Here is a 15,491-nt window from a genome sequence, read left to right as displayed (position 1 = left end):
ATACGCACGAAGGCTTTCCTCATTGAAGCTGAAGTTTTAAGACTATGTTTATAACAACACGGTTGCTGTGGAAACAGTTGATTCAACAGTATGAACTCACAGCTGAATCAAGTAAGGTGTGGAACAGAAGTCTTATTCAAACAGTGGCAAGAACCATAAAACATTAAAAAGGCACACTGAATGATGGTGAGTCAAAGCACCGTATGTTTTAGCCTAAGGATCAGGCATTTTTTTTGCCTGACGCCTGACACAAATAGGATGTTTCTTTTGAATTAAGTTCTATTTTTGGAACCTATAATCAGTCCAATCATCCCTCAAATGTCCTAAGTTTTACTGCTTCTGTCTACATAACAGCATGTAATTTTTTTTTACACTGTATTTTATTAAATTCATCCACTTTGGATGGGGTTACTAGAATTCAGATCTTGCCAGAGCTTGCAGAAGTTATGGCACCAACAGAAGACTACTCAGGGTTTTGAAAATTTTCTGCATGTAACCGATTCTATTACATATCGCAGTACTGACTTATTCATCATTCAGCATCACTTCAGGCTTTGGCTACAGGTTTCAAGACTATGAACTCTTTGAGTACAGAAGTTGTCAGAGAATGTTAACAAGGGCCCACATCCACTGCCTTACCCAGCAGCCCAGCCTCCAACCCCAGAACCGTCACCACACCTCGAACTTGTTCCATGGCTTTTATGGGTCAGTTAAGAGCTTTCCAAGCGATCGTGGAAAAACACCGTATCTAAAAAACCCTCAAGACACTTAGCACAGAAACCCATTATCTGAACCTTGCACACATGCTCCTTTGCCCTGCCTCTGCTTCCCGGTCCACTTTTTAACTGGAGAGGGGCGCACTTTTCTTTAAAAAGGAAGCACACACTGTGCCAATCCTTTCCTCTGGTTTTCTGAACCCTTCAAATTCTGACACACACTGTGAAGTCGGAAATGTTACCCTTTGTCAAGTAAGATGTGTTCAACAAGTTTTTAAAATGATGCTTCTGTGTGAGGCTCTGGAGACGGCACAGTGAGAGAGGTCTATACGGAGAAGCCTCGGTGCGCCCGGGTGTGGCTGCCTGCACCCTCTGCGAGTGCACAGGGAATCCATTCATACCAGCAAAACCGGAAAAATCACAACCGAGGGCGACTGGGGAAGCAGCGACGGCCAAGAGCAGAGCGTAAAGGAGCCGGACTCTGCGGGGTGACTCACAGGAAACGCTCTGCCAGCGGTGGGAGGCCTGGTGTTCACCCCTCCAGTTAGGAATCTAGGTCAGGGCTCCCGGGCTTCATGCTTCAAGGGGGACCTGGGGCCCAAACCTCAGGGGCAGAAGCCCAGTTCCCAGTGGCCTGCCCTCATCTAAGCCTCCACTGTGGACAGACCGCAGAGGCGAAGGAACCCGAGTGCCCCCTTTCTATTTTGCATTTGTGCCACTTCTCCGTGTGCTCTTCTCCGGGTTCGCACGACGGCAGCCCAGGAACCGCGGCTCAAGTTAGGTGGACAGGTAATGGACGGTCAGCTTACCCAGCTCTGTTGACACGGGGGACCCGGTGGCAATCTCCCCAATCTTGGCCACTCCATCGTAGTAGGCTCTTCCTGCCAGGATCATAGCTAGAGAGGGAAGGTGGCACACAGAATAGTCACTTACACACAGAAAGGAGGAAGCGATACAGGTTTCCTTCCAAACACCTGAGTCCCTTGTGGCCAAGGCGAGTATGGCTGAGAGGGCAGGGGTGGTGCTCGAGAGCTCTGCCAGGTGGAGGACCCCCCCACCGGATGGCACCCAGGGCACCCTTGCCTCTGACCAGCCCTGGGAACCTTCAGCCACAGGGGCTGGAGGCCCAGAGGAGCTGCTCTCGACGCCAGTCCCAGAGCGGCTGTGTTCCTAACACAGGCTCAAGGCTGGGACATGTCCACTCCAGCCAGCTGGTCACTTACAGCAACACAAGCCTGCAACACTGTTAGCTGGAGGGGCTTGTATGGGGTGGCCTAGGCACCCAGGCCTTTGACGGCAATTTTACTTTTTCCTGTTGAAACAGATAATCTAAGGCACAAGCAACTACCATATTGTTGCCAGGAGAAAAGTGTATGAAATCTGAAATGCATTATCATTTCAAAAAACAACGCAATTACCTGAAAAATAACCGAATGCTCTGCTTTTCTTTCCCCTCCTTTTTGGCAGAGACAGGAAAACTTATCTTAAAAATCACATTTCTCCTTTAAAACTACATTATAAGGTATAGAAATCTGCTTTTGATTTGGTTTACTTTTTCTTCCCTTTTTTTGGGGGGGTGGGCGGTGGTTGGAGAGCATGTTGAAAGCAAGACAAATCTGGGTTTGAATTCCACTGTTACTTCCAACTAACTAACATGACCTTGGTGGGCAAGTGAAACAAAGGAGGTTAATCTAAAAATGCCATAATAGCATGTGTATTGGACAAACTAGTTGAAGCTGCTAATACCAATCCCTTCTTTTACTTTACAGCAGGCTGGGTTTCAGGAGACTCTTGGTATGCAGTAAGCAAGATTTTCAATAAGACCTAGGCTATTTAGTGTGACTTTGGAGAAAATATTTTATCTTGCTCAAAGGCTGGCTTCTTACAGAGACCTCACTTTGCCTGGGAGCCTTGGAAATCACAGGATTTTGGAGATAAAAGATCCCTAAGCAATCTCCTCTCACTGAGAAGAAAACCTGAGGCCACACCAGCCACTCTGCCTCCGTGTAGAGCGGGAATTGTTTTCAAAGATGGATTTTAAAAGATATTTCAAGTTGAAAAAAGGTGGAAGAGGTCATAAACTTAATTAATCTACAAGTCTGGTTGAAGATGCTGCTGAGGCTAAGTCGTGTCAGTCATGTCCGACTCTGTGCGACCCCATAGACAGCAGCCCAGCAGGCTCCTCCGTCCCTGGGATTTTCCAGGCAAGAACACTGGAGTGGGTTGCCATTGCCAAAAAAGTAGGAGTTTCATGGCAAATAGATGAATCTATTTTTGCAGGTCTTGAGAGTTAAAAAATTACAAAAGTTACAGCTTTTACTTCATACATATATACAAATAAGTTTAGGAAATGTAATGATCTACTACAGTATTATTTCATAAGACTGAGGATGGCAGAAAGCAAAAAGACTACAGAGCCTCCTGATGAAAGTGAAAGAGGAGAGTGAAAAAGTTGGCTTAAAACTCAACATTCAGAAAACTAAGATCATGGCATCTGGTCCCATCACTTCATGGCAAGTAGATGGGGAAACAAAGGAAACAGTGACAGACTTTATTTTTTGGAGCTCCAAAGTCACTGCAGATGGTGACTGCAGCCATGAAATTAAAAGATGCTTACTCCTTGGAAGAAAAGTTATGACCAACCGAGATAGCATATTAAAAAGCAGAGATATTACTTTGCCAACAAAGGTCTATCTAATCAAAGCTATGATTTTTCCAGTAGCCATGTGTGGATGTGAGAGTTGGACTATAAAGAAAACTGAGGGCCGAAGAATTGATGCTTTTGAACTGTGGTGTTGGAGAAGACTTTTGAGAGTCCCTTGGACTGCAAGGAGATCAAACCAGTCCACCCTAAAGGAATCAGGCCTGAATATTCATTGGAAGGACTGATGCCGAAGCTGAAACTCCAATACCTTGGCCACCTGATGCGAAGAACTGACTCATTTGAAAAAACCCTGATGCTTGGAAAGATTGAAGGCGGGAGGAAAAGGGGACGACAGAGGGTGAGATTGTTGGGTGGCATCACCGACTCAATGGATGTGAGTGTGAGTAAACTCTGGAAGTTGGTGATGGACAGGGAAGTCTGGCATGCTGCAGTCCATGGGGTTGCAGGGAGTTGGACATGACTGAGTGACTGAACTGAACTGAGGATAACCATAAAGCATAATTATAAAAAAAGAGCAACAACAAATAGCATTTAGGTAGACTTTCCAATTCGCCACTTAAATTAATTAATCTACCAGACGGCATTAAGACCCAGGGTGCTGATGTTAACACCCTGTTTCATGAAGGGGAGCAGAGCAGAGACATTCTGGGCCAGACCTAAGGTCAGTGAAGAAACAGAGGCAGTGCACGCAAGGCCAGCTGGCATGGTCACTTCCTCGGTTCAAATCACAGTGCTTTTTGACTCTTTGGTCTCAGCTAGCACTGAAAAAGAGGTGCCTCCACCTAAAAACAAGGCTTATAGCCAGTAAGCTGTCAAGTTAATGTATATATTTTAGTGGGAAGATTTAAAATTGTGAGGTACTGATAAGCTGCAAAGCAAATTAGCAGGAGAAGGGTAATACAGGATTACACAACACAAACAAAATTTTTGGTCTGTATCCACATACTACATTGAAATTTTTTCAATTACAACAGTTTCGAATTTTTCCAGTTTCACTAACTGTTGACTTATGTTTAAAACTATTAAATCTTCTTAGTCTAGTAAAATATCCTGCTTTTATGATAAAGCTGTATTAATGTAAAAATTATCCAGAAAAAAAAAGAAACTGGTATTTTCATAATTGTACTCCCTCTTGTGAATATATTAGAGATTTTATACAGGCTACTGTTTTAAGGAATGAAGCTCATTAGTTCTCATTTAGTGGCTGACCAGCTATTTCATCAACCTAAACTACACACTTCCACCAGAAAAATTTTCCTTAAAATATGATTTCACTAGGTTACAGTTCTGCTCAAAAAGCTTCAGTGGCCTCCCACTGCCCAGGGGGAGCCTGTCTCACTCCACAGAGTTCATCGTGGATTTTTATAATTGTGGCCTTCAATGAATCACACCTCCCAGCTGGTGGTGGTGTCTAGGACACAGAGGAGTGGTTTGGTCATGTGACTTGCTTTGGCCAATGGGGTACAAGCAGGCATAACTCCCTCGGGGCTTGTACTCTTGGGACCGCCGGCCAGGCCTGAGAAAGGAGGTGAGCCCAGCCCTGGCCCCAGCTGATTCTGACTGCAATGCAGAGTCTCGGGCATACAGGCAACTGTACCGCCTTTACAGGACCACGGGAAATAGCGAACTACTGTCATCTGAAGCCATCAAACTCAGCGGCGGCGTGTACACAGCAACAGGTAACCGACGCTGCATCCAGATGCGCTAATAATGGGACCTCACTCCACCTTAAGTTTTCTACTCCCCACGCTCTGCACCCACGCGAGTGTGGACCCCGGGGCTCGGCTTGCAGGCTGCCTCTTCTGTATGCAGCACCAGAAAGCAGCGGCTGCCTGCTGCCCCTGTCAGCCCGCTCAGCCACGCACGGCCTCCCGCCTGCTCTCCTGACCTCCCGCTCAGACCCCCTGACTGTGCTCTTCATCAGCAGTGCCTGCTGCCTCACTGCACACGTGGCCTCCTTGACTGTACTACAGATTCTTACCAAGGACTTGACACGTTTCATTGAAGTTTCTCAATGGCTTCAGCTAAAAACAGATGGCCTGCAGAAATTCTGGAAACACCTTATGAAGTGCAAAATAGGCCTCAGGAGGTATTAAAGTGATAAGAGGCCTCTGGGGAGAAGTCCTGTTAGCAGGAGGCTAAGCTGTGGGCTGTTCACTGCTTCACTTTATAAATTTCTGTCTCAGAGAGGCAGCTCATGCTAGAAAGGAAAAAAACAATTGCAGGTCAGAGTGCTCTCCTTCATGGTGATGGATAAGGTGACGACTTTGTGTTCTTGTGACTAGGTGTGATCATCAGGGGAGTAAAAAGTCAAAGTGTTAGTCGCCCAGTCATACTCAACACTTTGTGAGCCCATGGACGGTAGCCTGCCAGGCTCTTCTGTCCATGGAATTCTCCAGGCAAAAATACTGGAGTGGGTAGCCATTCCCTTCTCCAGGGGATCTTCCTGACTCAGGGATCACACTGGGGTCTCCAGCATTACAGGTGGATTCTTTAGCTTCTGAGCTACCAGGGAAGGCCCCCACCCCCTCATCAGGGGAGAGTCAGCTTGCAAAACAAGGCTCCAGCTTGTTAAAAGAGGGAGGGGGCACCCACAGAAGTTATCCATACTGCCAGGGGTGTGAGGGAGGAAAAGGCCAGGTCTGCTGCACTTCCTGACGCTGGACACTGGCCGAGAGCACCAAGATCCAGAGGAAAGTCAACAAGCGGTTTATGGCGGCAGCGACTGCAACAGCAGAGCGCCTGTCATCCAACGTCCCAAGTCTTGCCAGTAACCTCCCCTTTCCTGGCACATGCCCAGGCTGAGGGTGTGAGGGCGCAGGTTTATTTTCAAAACATCACCAGGGAGCAGCCAGAGGTGGGCGTATTGTGAAGGACAGAAGCACGACGGGGAGAAAAGACACAGAGCTTGACCTGAAGGCTTCTTCAAATCTTACTGTTGGAAACTAAGCTTTCTACTTATGTTACATGCTGGTCCCAGTGAATCAGGGTAGATGGTGAAACTGGGATCTGAATGTTTGGCGGGTGGGTGACACGTGCTACCTATGGAGAACGGTTCTGACCGTGTTAGAATTTGGTGATTATTTTCAAGATGATCACTGACAACACCCGCCTTGGGGAGGGAATGCATGTGTAGACGCACATCACCTTCCTCAAACGAAATCTGTTCAAACCAGCAACTGACTCTAGGTCACAGAGAGACAAAAGCCAATGCTTGAGTCCATTTTAAATGAGAATCTAAGTTCAACTTTTAATTTAGATGTTTTTCCATTCAGGCTAAACATCTTATTTCTCATATTACTAGCAAAAGGGATACATCACCCCCCACCCAACGATACAAAGATCAGAAATTCTTCTATATAAATAAAAAGGAGAGTAATTCCTATGCTTTAGGATCCTAACATTTTAACTACCTCTTTAATATATTGGCTTACAAAGAATTTGGTGTATAAAGTAGAAAACATGTTTATATTTTAATGATATAAAAGATTAAGCAGTTTCAAGAAGCAAAATCTGATGTTTAAGATATGTCACTTGTAGTAGTCTATTATTCAGTTCATTCATTTCAAATAAACTAATATCCTACCATTGCAAAGTTCTGTAGATTAATTATAAACTGTACCAATTTAAAGATATTTTAGAAATTCAGTAACAAGTATTTACAAATAATTAAGTAAAATATTTAATGAGTAATTGTACGCCCTCTATATTTATAAATTTAGAAAACAGACACTTACCATTAACAGCTTTTTCATAATTTTTCCCTAGGTTTATTAAATTTCGTAGCCCAGGATTGAACTGTTCCATTACATTCTGAAAAACAAACAAAAAACCAAATTAAGAAAGTAAGTGACCACTAGAGCAAGTAACCTTTAGAGGTCGTCACTGCATAGCCGAGGATCCCCATGTGTGCCCAGTGGTACCGTCCACAAAGTCATGGATGCTGATTCAAAAGCAGGAAAGGGCACGTCCATCCTGACTGAGGGAACTGGTGCGGCCACGTGACCCTGGCCACGCCTGCCCTGGAGCTGCCTAGAACTAACTGTAAATGGAGTCTGCAGCAGACATACAGTCCCCACAAAGCACACCCTGCAGGGGGCTGTCAGTTCAGAAGCCAATGCTCCTTTTGGGTTTAGGTAAGTTAATGGCTGTCACACTAATGATAGGAAACACAGGTGCATGACAGGAACTTAAGTATATGGACAGTGTTTTGGCTATCAGTAAAGAAGATTTTTGGTCCATAAAGAAGGCTGAGTGCCAAAGAATTGATGCTTTCAAACTGTGGTGTTGGAGAAGACTCTTAAGAGTCCCTTGCAAGGAGATCCAACCAGTCAGTCCTAAAGGAAATCAAGCCTGAATATTCGTTGTAAGGACTGATGCTTAAGTTGAAGCTCCAATACTTTGGCTACCTCACCTGATGCGAAGGGCCAACTCACTGGAAAAGACCCTGGTGCTGGGAAAGATTGAAGGTGGGAGGAGAAGGGGGTGGCAGAGGATGAGATGGTTGGATAGCATCACTGACTCAATGGACAGGAATTTGAGCAAGGGAACAGACATTTCTAAGAGCTGTTTTTGCTCTGCAATTACTAGGAGAGGGATGGGTGTGGATGGCTCTAGGACACAGGACAGCCGGGAACGTTCTTTGTAGGTGGTCACTGGCATTTTCTCCTGGCCATCGGTTCATTCATTACATATTTGTGGAGTGTGCACCAGGGCCTGTGCTCACAGCAGTGGAGGTGGAGACGTGGTTTCCCATTCTGGGCTTCATGATGCTCTTATCTCTGCAGATGTCACGGATTTCATTTTTAAAAGTGTAAGTTCAACATCAATAGAAGGTCATAAACAGAGAGAGAAGCGCTATGACAAGTATAAGACAGGCAACTATTTAGAACACTAGTCTAAATTTAAAACGCTATCCTAAATCTGATGTTACAGATAAGAAATCATTCCTATGAGGCTCTGAATATATTTGGTGACTGAATGTATTTGTCCCACCTACAAACAATAAGCTTCACAATATTAATCTTTCCAGGTAGACCAGTCAAATCTCTTTACCGCCCACCTCAACCAAAATGTGTACCTTGTTTGTAAAGGCCCAAGCAACAAAGAATAAAAAAACCACACAACTTTCAAAGGGGCAGAAACATGACACATGTATTTTTCGGGATAAAGAGGTTCTCCATTACATGTTAGCAGGGGAGAAAGAACATAATAACTTTTATTATAACTGTTCTTTGTTAAAGAACATTATAACTTTTATTTAATATTATTAAAAGTTTATTTATCAGCTTTTATTTTATTAGACAAAAAATGGAAAATAATTCCTGCCTCAACCCTTCTGCACCCCTGGCCTTACTCCCATGTAACAGCTCCATTGAAAGTGCTCTTCTGTATTTACTGCCATAGTTTTGATTAATATTCTTGACTTCTTGACTTTGGACAATAACCACTGGCCTTCTGCTACAGTAAACAACTCTACTTTCCTTGTTTCCAGTATTCCCTACATAACAGCAGTTTCCTGGAAAATCAATAGTCAGTATTTATTATGACTTTGTAAATACTGGTCACTACAATGTAAGGAATGTACCAAGAATGGTGCTTCCTTTCTTGATACACCTTTTTGTTTCTCCTGAGATTAACAAGTCTCATTCCAATGCCTCCTTAGATTTTTCCATGCATCTTTCTCATACTCCATGAGATCTAACAGAAGCCTATTGACATCTTTCAAGCCGAAGTTGTCGGTTAATCTTCATTTTTTTTTTCTCCCAGAACATCCCCAAGCACTCTCTGTCCTCGCTCAGCCTGGCCTGGCCGTCTCCCGCCACGCTGTCGCCCTCACATGTCCCTTTTTGGTCTCCCGTGTGACGAGAGTCTCATTAGCTGGATTCCACATCTTCCTCTTTCTTCATTTATCCCTATTTGCTGGAGATCATTCTCTAAGAATGACCTGAGAAATGACATAGGAGGTAGATGTGAGTCCCCATGTGTCTGAAATTATATTTACCTTGATGTTTGATTGGTATTTCGCTGGGCAGAGTATTTCAGGTTGAAAGTGATTTTCCCATAGGATTTAAAAGATATTGCTCCTTATATATTACTGTCTTTATTTTTAAAATAATTTTATTTATTTTCAGCTGTGCTGGGTCTTTGCTGCTGCATAGGCTTTTCTCTAGCTGCAGCAAGCACAGGCTCTAGGGCGTGCCAGTAGCCAAGGCTCCTGGGCTCGGGAGCACAGGCTCAGCAGCTGCGGCACATCAGCTTAGTTGCTCTGAGGCAAGTGGGAGCCTCCTGGATCCAGGGAGCCAACCTATGTCTCCTGCACTGGCAGGAGGACCCCTCACCACTGAGTCACCAGGGAAGCCCTCCACTGTCTTTAATATCCAGTTTTGCTCCTGAGAAGTCAGCTGTCATTTGTATATGACTTTTTTTTTTTTTTTTGATGAGATGGGGCAGGGGAAGGGGCTTATTTCTGGAACCCTTCTCTTTATTCCTGTGTTCTGAAACTACACAGTGGTCTGTCTCAGTGTGGGTATTTTTTTAATTTACTTTACTGGCACTCAAGCAGACCCTACCCATAGAGAAAAGTACATCCTTCAGGGCTGAAAAACGTTTCTGTTTGATTCTCATCTCTTCATTCTCTGGAACTCTGAGAAGGATTTCACATAACCTGGATTTATTCTCTAATCATCTTACCCTTTTCCTCTGATTTTTCGTTTTTTGTTCTGTCTCTGACAGATAGCCTCAACTTTACTTTCCAACTCTTCTGCTTTTAAAACTTTTGATATATTTTTGGGCTCTTTCAAGTTTTTTGATTATTCCTTTTAAAAGGCATCCTGTTCTTGTTTTATGGATGTGGTATCATCTCTTATCTGAATAAACTGTAATTTGAGGGCTATGACCTGCCAGTCCCCTACTGCTGGGTATCTAACGGTCTTTCATGTTGGAGGCATTCCTTACATGTCTGGTGATCCTTGACTATCAGTTTGTATTTAGGAATCAAGCCCTAAAGCGCTGGCTGGAAGTGTGCGCATGTGCATTCAGGGTGGCTATTGACTAGGCGGCTTCATTCAAAACAACTGGACAGTGAGTCAGCTGTAAAGAAACTGGCCAAGAGACAGTAGCCAAGGGCCAATGGGTCTCTCCAGAGAAACTTCTAACTTCCTATCCCTGGGGGTGGGCAGGGGGTGGAAACAGCAGTCACCAGGGAGCCGGCTTTCCCAGGTCTGGAAGGCCGTTGGGTATCCCACAGTTCACTGTGCTGACTTCTTCCTGAGTTTCAGTCCCTTGGCTGGGGTCTCCAAGTCGAGAGCAGCGCTGAGTAACACATCCTGAGACTGCACCTTGGCTGCCAGGCAGAGGGAGCAGCTGTGACAGTGGTGGCTGGGGCAGCCAGGGGGCCTGGAGGTGAACCGCCTGTGTCACACCTGTCCCAGCCCTGCGGCTCCCTCCTCCTGTGGGGCCTGCTCTGCAGCCTGGGGGGCTCTCTGGGGTGAAGGGCTCAGTTCTCTGCGGCACTCCTCTCTGCAGGCTCTTTCGGTTCATGTAAGGCAGTTATCGTACCTCTGTCCATTTCTATCACCCCAAATTTCTTTAGGCTTTTGGTCAATACATATTTCCTTTCTCAGGTATCTACATTATGGATTTACAGGGGGTTAAGTTCCTTTGCCATCATTTTAATGTATTCTCAGAAAAGAAGAAAAACATATGAAGTCAATGGGCCACGCTTAACTGGAAGTCCACTTAGCTTGTCTTGCTGGAGCCAGTCAGCTGAGCCTCCTTCACAGGCGGAGCCATGAAGCCCCAGAGCCGAGGCTGCCCTCTCACCAGTCCCCTGGCAAGCCAGTCAGTCTTAGCACTTGATCACAGGGACCTGTTACCATAGCTGCTATTTCTATCATCTTTCCTTAATTCTTTTAAGTTTTTACTTTTGAAATAGCTTAAGGCACACAACTAGTTATAAAAACTGTATAAAAGGTCCCATGTATGCTTCCACCAATGGGAACCTAAACGGCCAAAGTACATCATCTAAACCAGGAAACCAACATTGGTACAACACAGTTAAACTACAGACCTTATTTGGATTTACCAGTTGTTATACCTCTAATTTGCAGGGTGTGTGCCTTGTTTCTATGAAGTTTTATCACACGTATAGATTTGTATAACCGTCACCACAATTATGATACAGAACTCTTCCAATAACACAAAGGTCTCCAGGATGCTACCCCTTTATAATAAAGCCCAATCACCCTAACCCCTGGCAACCACTGATCTCAATCATCATAATTTTGTCACTGTGAGGATGTAATATAGGTGGAGTTGTACAGTATGTGGCCTTAGAGACTAATGTTTCCACTCAGCACAATGTCCTTAAGAACCACCCAGGTTGCTGGGTGTATCACCAGCTTATTCCTTTCTCTTCCGTCAGTGGTCCAGGGCATGGGTGTATCACAGTCTATCCACTACACCATCGACCATCTGGGGTGTTTTCAGCAATCACAAATAACCCTGATGTGGACAATCACGTACAGACTTGTGAGTGAGCGTAAGTGTTCCTACCTCTAGAATAAACACCTGGTAGTTCAACCGCCGCGTCACACAGGAGGTGGTGTGTAACTTCACAGGGAGCTGCCAAGCTGTTTTCCAGAGCTGGCTGTACTGTTTTACATTCCCATAGGCAATGGATGAGATTTCAGTAATTTTTAAAATGTAATAACTTCATTAGAAAATGGTTGCTTTCCAATAAAAAAACTATTTTGAAACATCATTTAAAATTCTTACAATAATCTTATTTATTATTCTTACAATAATCTTATGTGCCTGAGTCTAGATGGTAATATGTACAAGGATACCAATACAGAGCAACCTGCCTTCTAGCAGACAAGCAGTCACAAAAAGAAGCTAAGCTCTGTTGTTCTTTCCTAAAATTATTCTTAGTTCAAAATAGAATTTGATTTCTTGACAGAATTCTTGGACTGTTTACGTATAACTCCTCTCTTAAAATTTCAAAAACAATGAATTCATGAGAACTTTCAAAGTTAATACCAAGCATAAACCATTATCCAAATGATTCAACTGGAAAAAAGTTCAACTAAGGCAAGAGACCACCACTCTCTTGTGAGAAAAAAACACAAGAATTTTTAAGCTTGAAGATCAAGATATACTTCAATTCTTTATTTTAGGTTTTGCTACAGAAATGGTTCCCCTGGAAATTCTGGCCTCTTTGAATAGTGGAAAATCCACTTCTCCACTGGCTGTTGGCCATTAATCTAGCTATTTTAGCTGAAGTACATGTATTTTTAAACTCAGGAACAGAAAAGCAGTGTGGCTGTCATAATTCACAATCTGCAAAATTTTTATCATAGCAATGAATGTCCTTGTGAATTGGACAAGTCCTAAATTTTGAGGGGGAGGGCAGTAGTTGGGTCAAAGGCCATGCGTGTCAAGGCTTGCCAAGACCTGAATTGTTTATAGAGACTCAAATTTAGACTCAAGAGCAGTAATGAACAAATCCATTTTAAGTTTGGCACAAAGAATAAAAGGCTTAAGATTCCAAGTATAAAAACAAAATACATTATAAAAGGCATTATTGGGCCAAGAATCACTATTTTGTTACCATCAATAACAAAAGCCTAGGAAATATTCCAACAGTTACTGCTCAGTGAGGGGGATAATGTGTCAAAGCAGTCTGAACCAAAATGAGTTTCCTTTCTATTCAAGGAGGAACATGGATCTTCTAGGCTAAAAAAGACGATTGGCAACATCTCTGTTGTACCTGTGCTGCACCTCATAGTGAAGAGGGTTGGTTCTGTCACAAGAGCTCTGGGAATTTGTCCCTAGCTAGTCCCCAGACCACTGAGGAAAAGGCCACTGAGAACCTACAGGCACATCCCACCAGATTTCTAGTTGCTCCGTTTAGCTCATAGTCACAGGTCATAATTGTAAAAGGTATTACACAATCTTATGATGGTTTCAACTTTCTCACCATTTAGATTTTTCTTTCATTATTAAAAAGTATTACCTTTACCAGTATGAAACTACAGGATATTTATAAAGCATAAATACAAATATGACTAGACAGATAGTTAAACTGAGCTGACCTTACATTCCTAAGCAGTAGTTTCTCTTTCCATTTCTTTTGTCAATTCTCTACAAGACCAAGGACAAATTGATATTTCAGCTGTTTAACTTTTCTCAGTTGAAAAGTGTGGGTTATAGTTACACTAGAATAAGCTTTAAAAGTGATTTAAGAATCTCTAATATGGGGCTTTTTATAACTTGATTCAGGTACTGTATGTATCTTTGAAATTTTTGATATTTTATTTTAAATAATCTCATGTGAATTAATCTAGCAATGTCACAAATCTTAAACAAGGTACCCTTTAATTTCATGTGACATGAATACTTGTTCATAAGGGCTAACTATAGTTTCCAGTGGTCATGTATGGATGTGAGAGATGGGCCATAAAGAAGGCTGAGCACTGAAGAATTGACGCTTTTGAACTGTGGTGTTGGAGAAGACTCTTGAGAGTCCCTTGGACTGCAAAGAGATCAAACCAATCAACCCTAAAGGAAATCAATCCTGAATATTCATTGGAAGGACTGATGCTGAAGCTCCAATACTTTGGCCTCCTGATGTGAAGAGCTGACTCATTAGAAAAGATGCTGATCCTGGGGATGATTGAAGGCAAGAGAAGGGGTGACAGAGGATGAGATGGTTAGATGGCATCACCGACTCAATGGACATGAGTTTGAGCAAGCTCTAGGAGATGGTGAAGGAGAGGGAAGCCTGATGTGCTGCAGTGCATGGAGTCACAAAGAGTCAGACATGACTGAGTGACTCAACAACAACAGGGCTAACTGAGATTACTTCTAGATAGAAGTCATTTGTATTAATAGAAAATCTCACTTCCTTCTTCCAGGTGTTTTTGGAAGCTGCAGTTTCTAGACTGACATCATCAGTATGATTACGTCCCCTGCCTTTAGAGAAAGCTGTTGTTGTTTAGTTGCTAAGTCGTGTCCAACTCTTTTGTGGCCCATGGACTGCAGCCTCCCAGGCTCCTCTGTCCATGGGCTTTCCCAGGCAACAATGCTGGACTGGGTTGCCATTTCCTTCTCCAGGGGCTCTTTCTGACCCAGGGATCAAACCGCACCTCCTGCATTGCAGGTGGGTTCTTTACCACTGAGCCACCTTGGGGAGCCCTTAGGGAAAGTAATGGTGAGTAAATCTGGCAAAAGGGCAGATGCCTGTGGACTAACTGATGGTCTGAAGAGCCATGTGTTCATGCCCATCTTGAACGGGGAGCAAAAGCCAAGAAAATTAGAAACTGAGAGGTTTTTGTTTGAAATATTAAGTTAGAGAAAAAGTATTTATATTCAAAGATATAAATACAGAAAAATGCTTCCCACCAGTCGAATGTGAACAGTCTGTATGATCTGTCTAGGCTACCAGCTATCAACTGTATCACAGATCAATTAGTATCATCTGAGTGCCGAAGAACTGATGCTTTCAAATTGTGGTGCTGGATAAGACTCTAGAGAGTCCCTTGGACAGCAAGAAGATCAAATCAGTCAATCCTAAAGAAAATCAACCCTGAATCTTCATTGGAAGGACTGTTGCTAAAGTTGAAGCTTCAATACATTGGCCACCTGATGGGAAGAACTGACTCATTGCAAAAGACCCTGATGCTGGGAAAAATTGAAGGCAGGAGAGGGGATGGCAGAGGGTGAGATGGTTAGGTAGCATTACAGACTCAATGGACATGAATTTGAGCAAACTCCAGGAGATAGTGGATGACAGGGAAGCCTGGTGTACTGCAGTCCACGGGGTTGCAAAGAGTCAGACACGACTTAGCAACTGAACAACAAATAATTTGTAACATGCCATCCCAGTAGCAATGAACATGAGGGGTCGGGGAACATGGCATAAAAACACTATGGCCTCGAATCCTTGGGCAAATCACATCTATCCTTGCTGAGCCCCAGTCTCCTCCTCTGTAAGGTGGCAAAAACTCATTTTTACCTCATGACGGGTATGAGGATTCCGTGAAATAATAACTAACATTTATGGAACACTTACTGTGCGCTCTTCAGGGCACCTGACTCCTAGTGCA

The 15,491-nt window shown here is 43.7% G+C and overlaps 1 protein-coding gene across 1 annotated transcript in view; it reads right to left on the bottom strand.

Annotated features, from left to right (window-relative positions):
* The window catches only part of BAIAP2L1 (BAR/IMD domain containing adaptor protein 2 like 1), an 80,361-nt gene that overhangs the window by 45,716 nt on the left and 19,154 nt on the right, over window positions 1-15,491 (bottom strand). Inside the window, exons 2-3 of the mRNA XM_061402184.1 lie at window positions 7,119-7,194; window positions 1,526-1,612 (exon numbers count right to left, since the gene is read on the bottom strand). Coding sequence (XP_061258168.1) covers window positions 1,526-1,612; window positions 7,119-7,194 — 163 coding nt within the window. The remainder of the gene's footprint in view (window positions 1-1,525; window positions 1,613-7,118; window positions 7,195-15,491) is intronic.

The sequence above is a fragment of the Bos javanicus genome, chromosome 25 (assembly GCF_032452875.1).
Source record: "Bos javanicus breed banteng chromosome 25, ARS-OSU_banteng_1.0, whole genome shotgun sequence".
Classification (NCBI taxonomy): domain Eukaryota; kingdom Metazoa; phylum Chordata; class Mammalia; order Artiodactyla; family Bovidae; genus Bos; species Bos javanicus.
The sequence above is the reverse complement of the archived record's forward strand: the minus strand, read 5'-3'. Positions and strand labels throughout refer to the sequence as shown.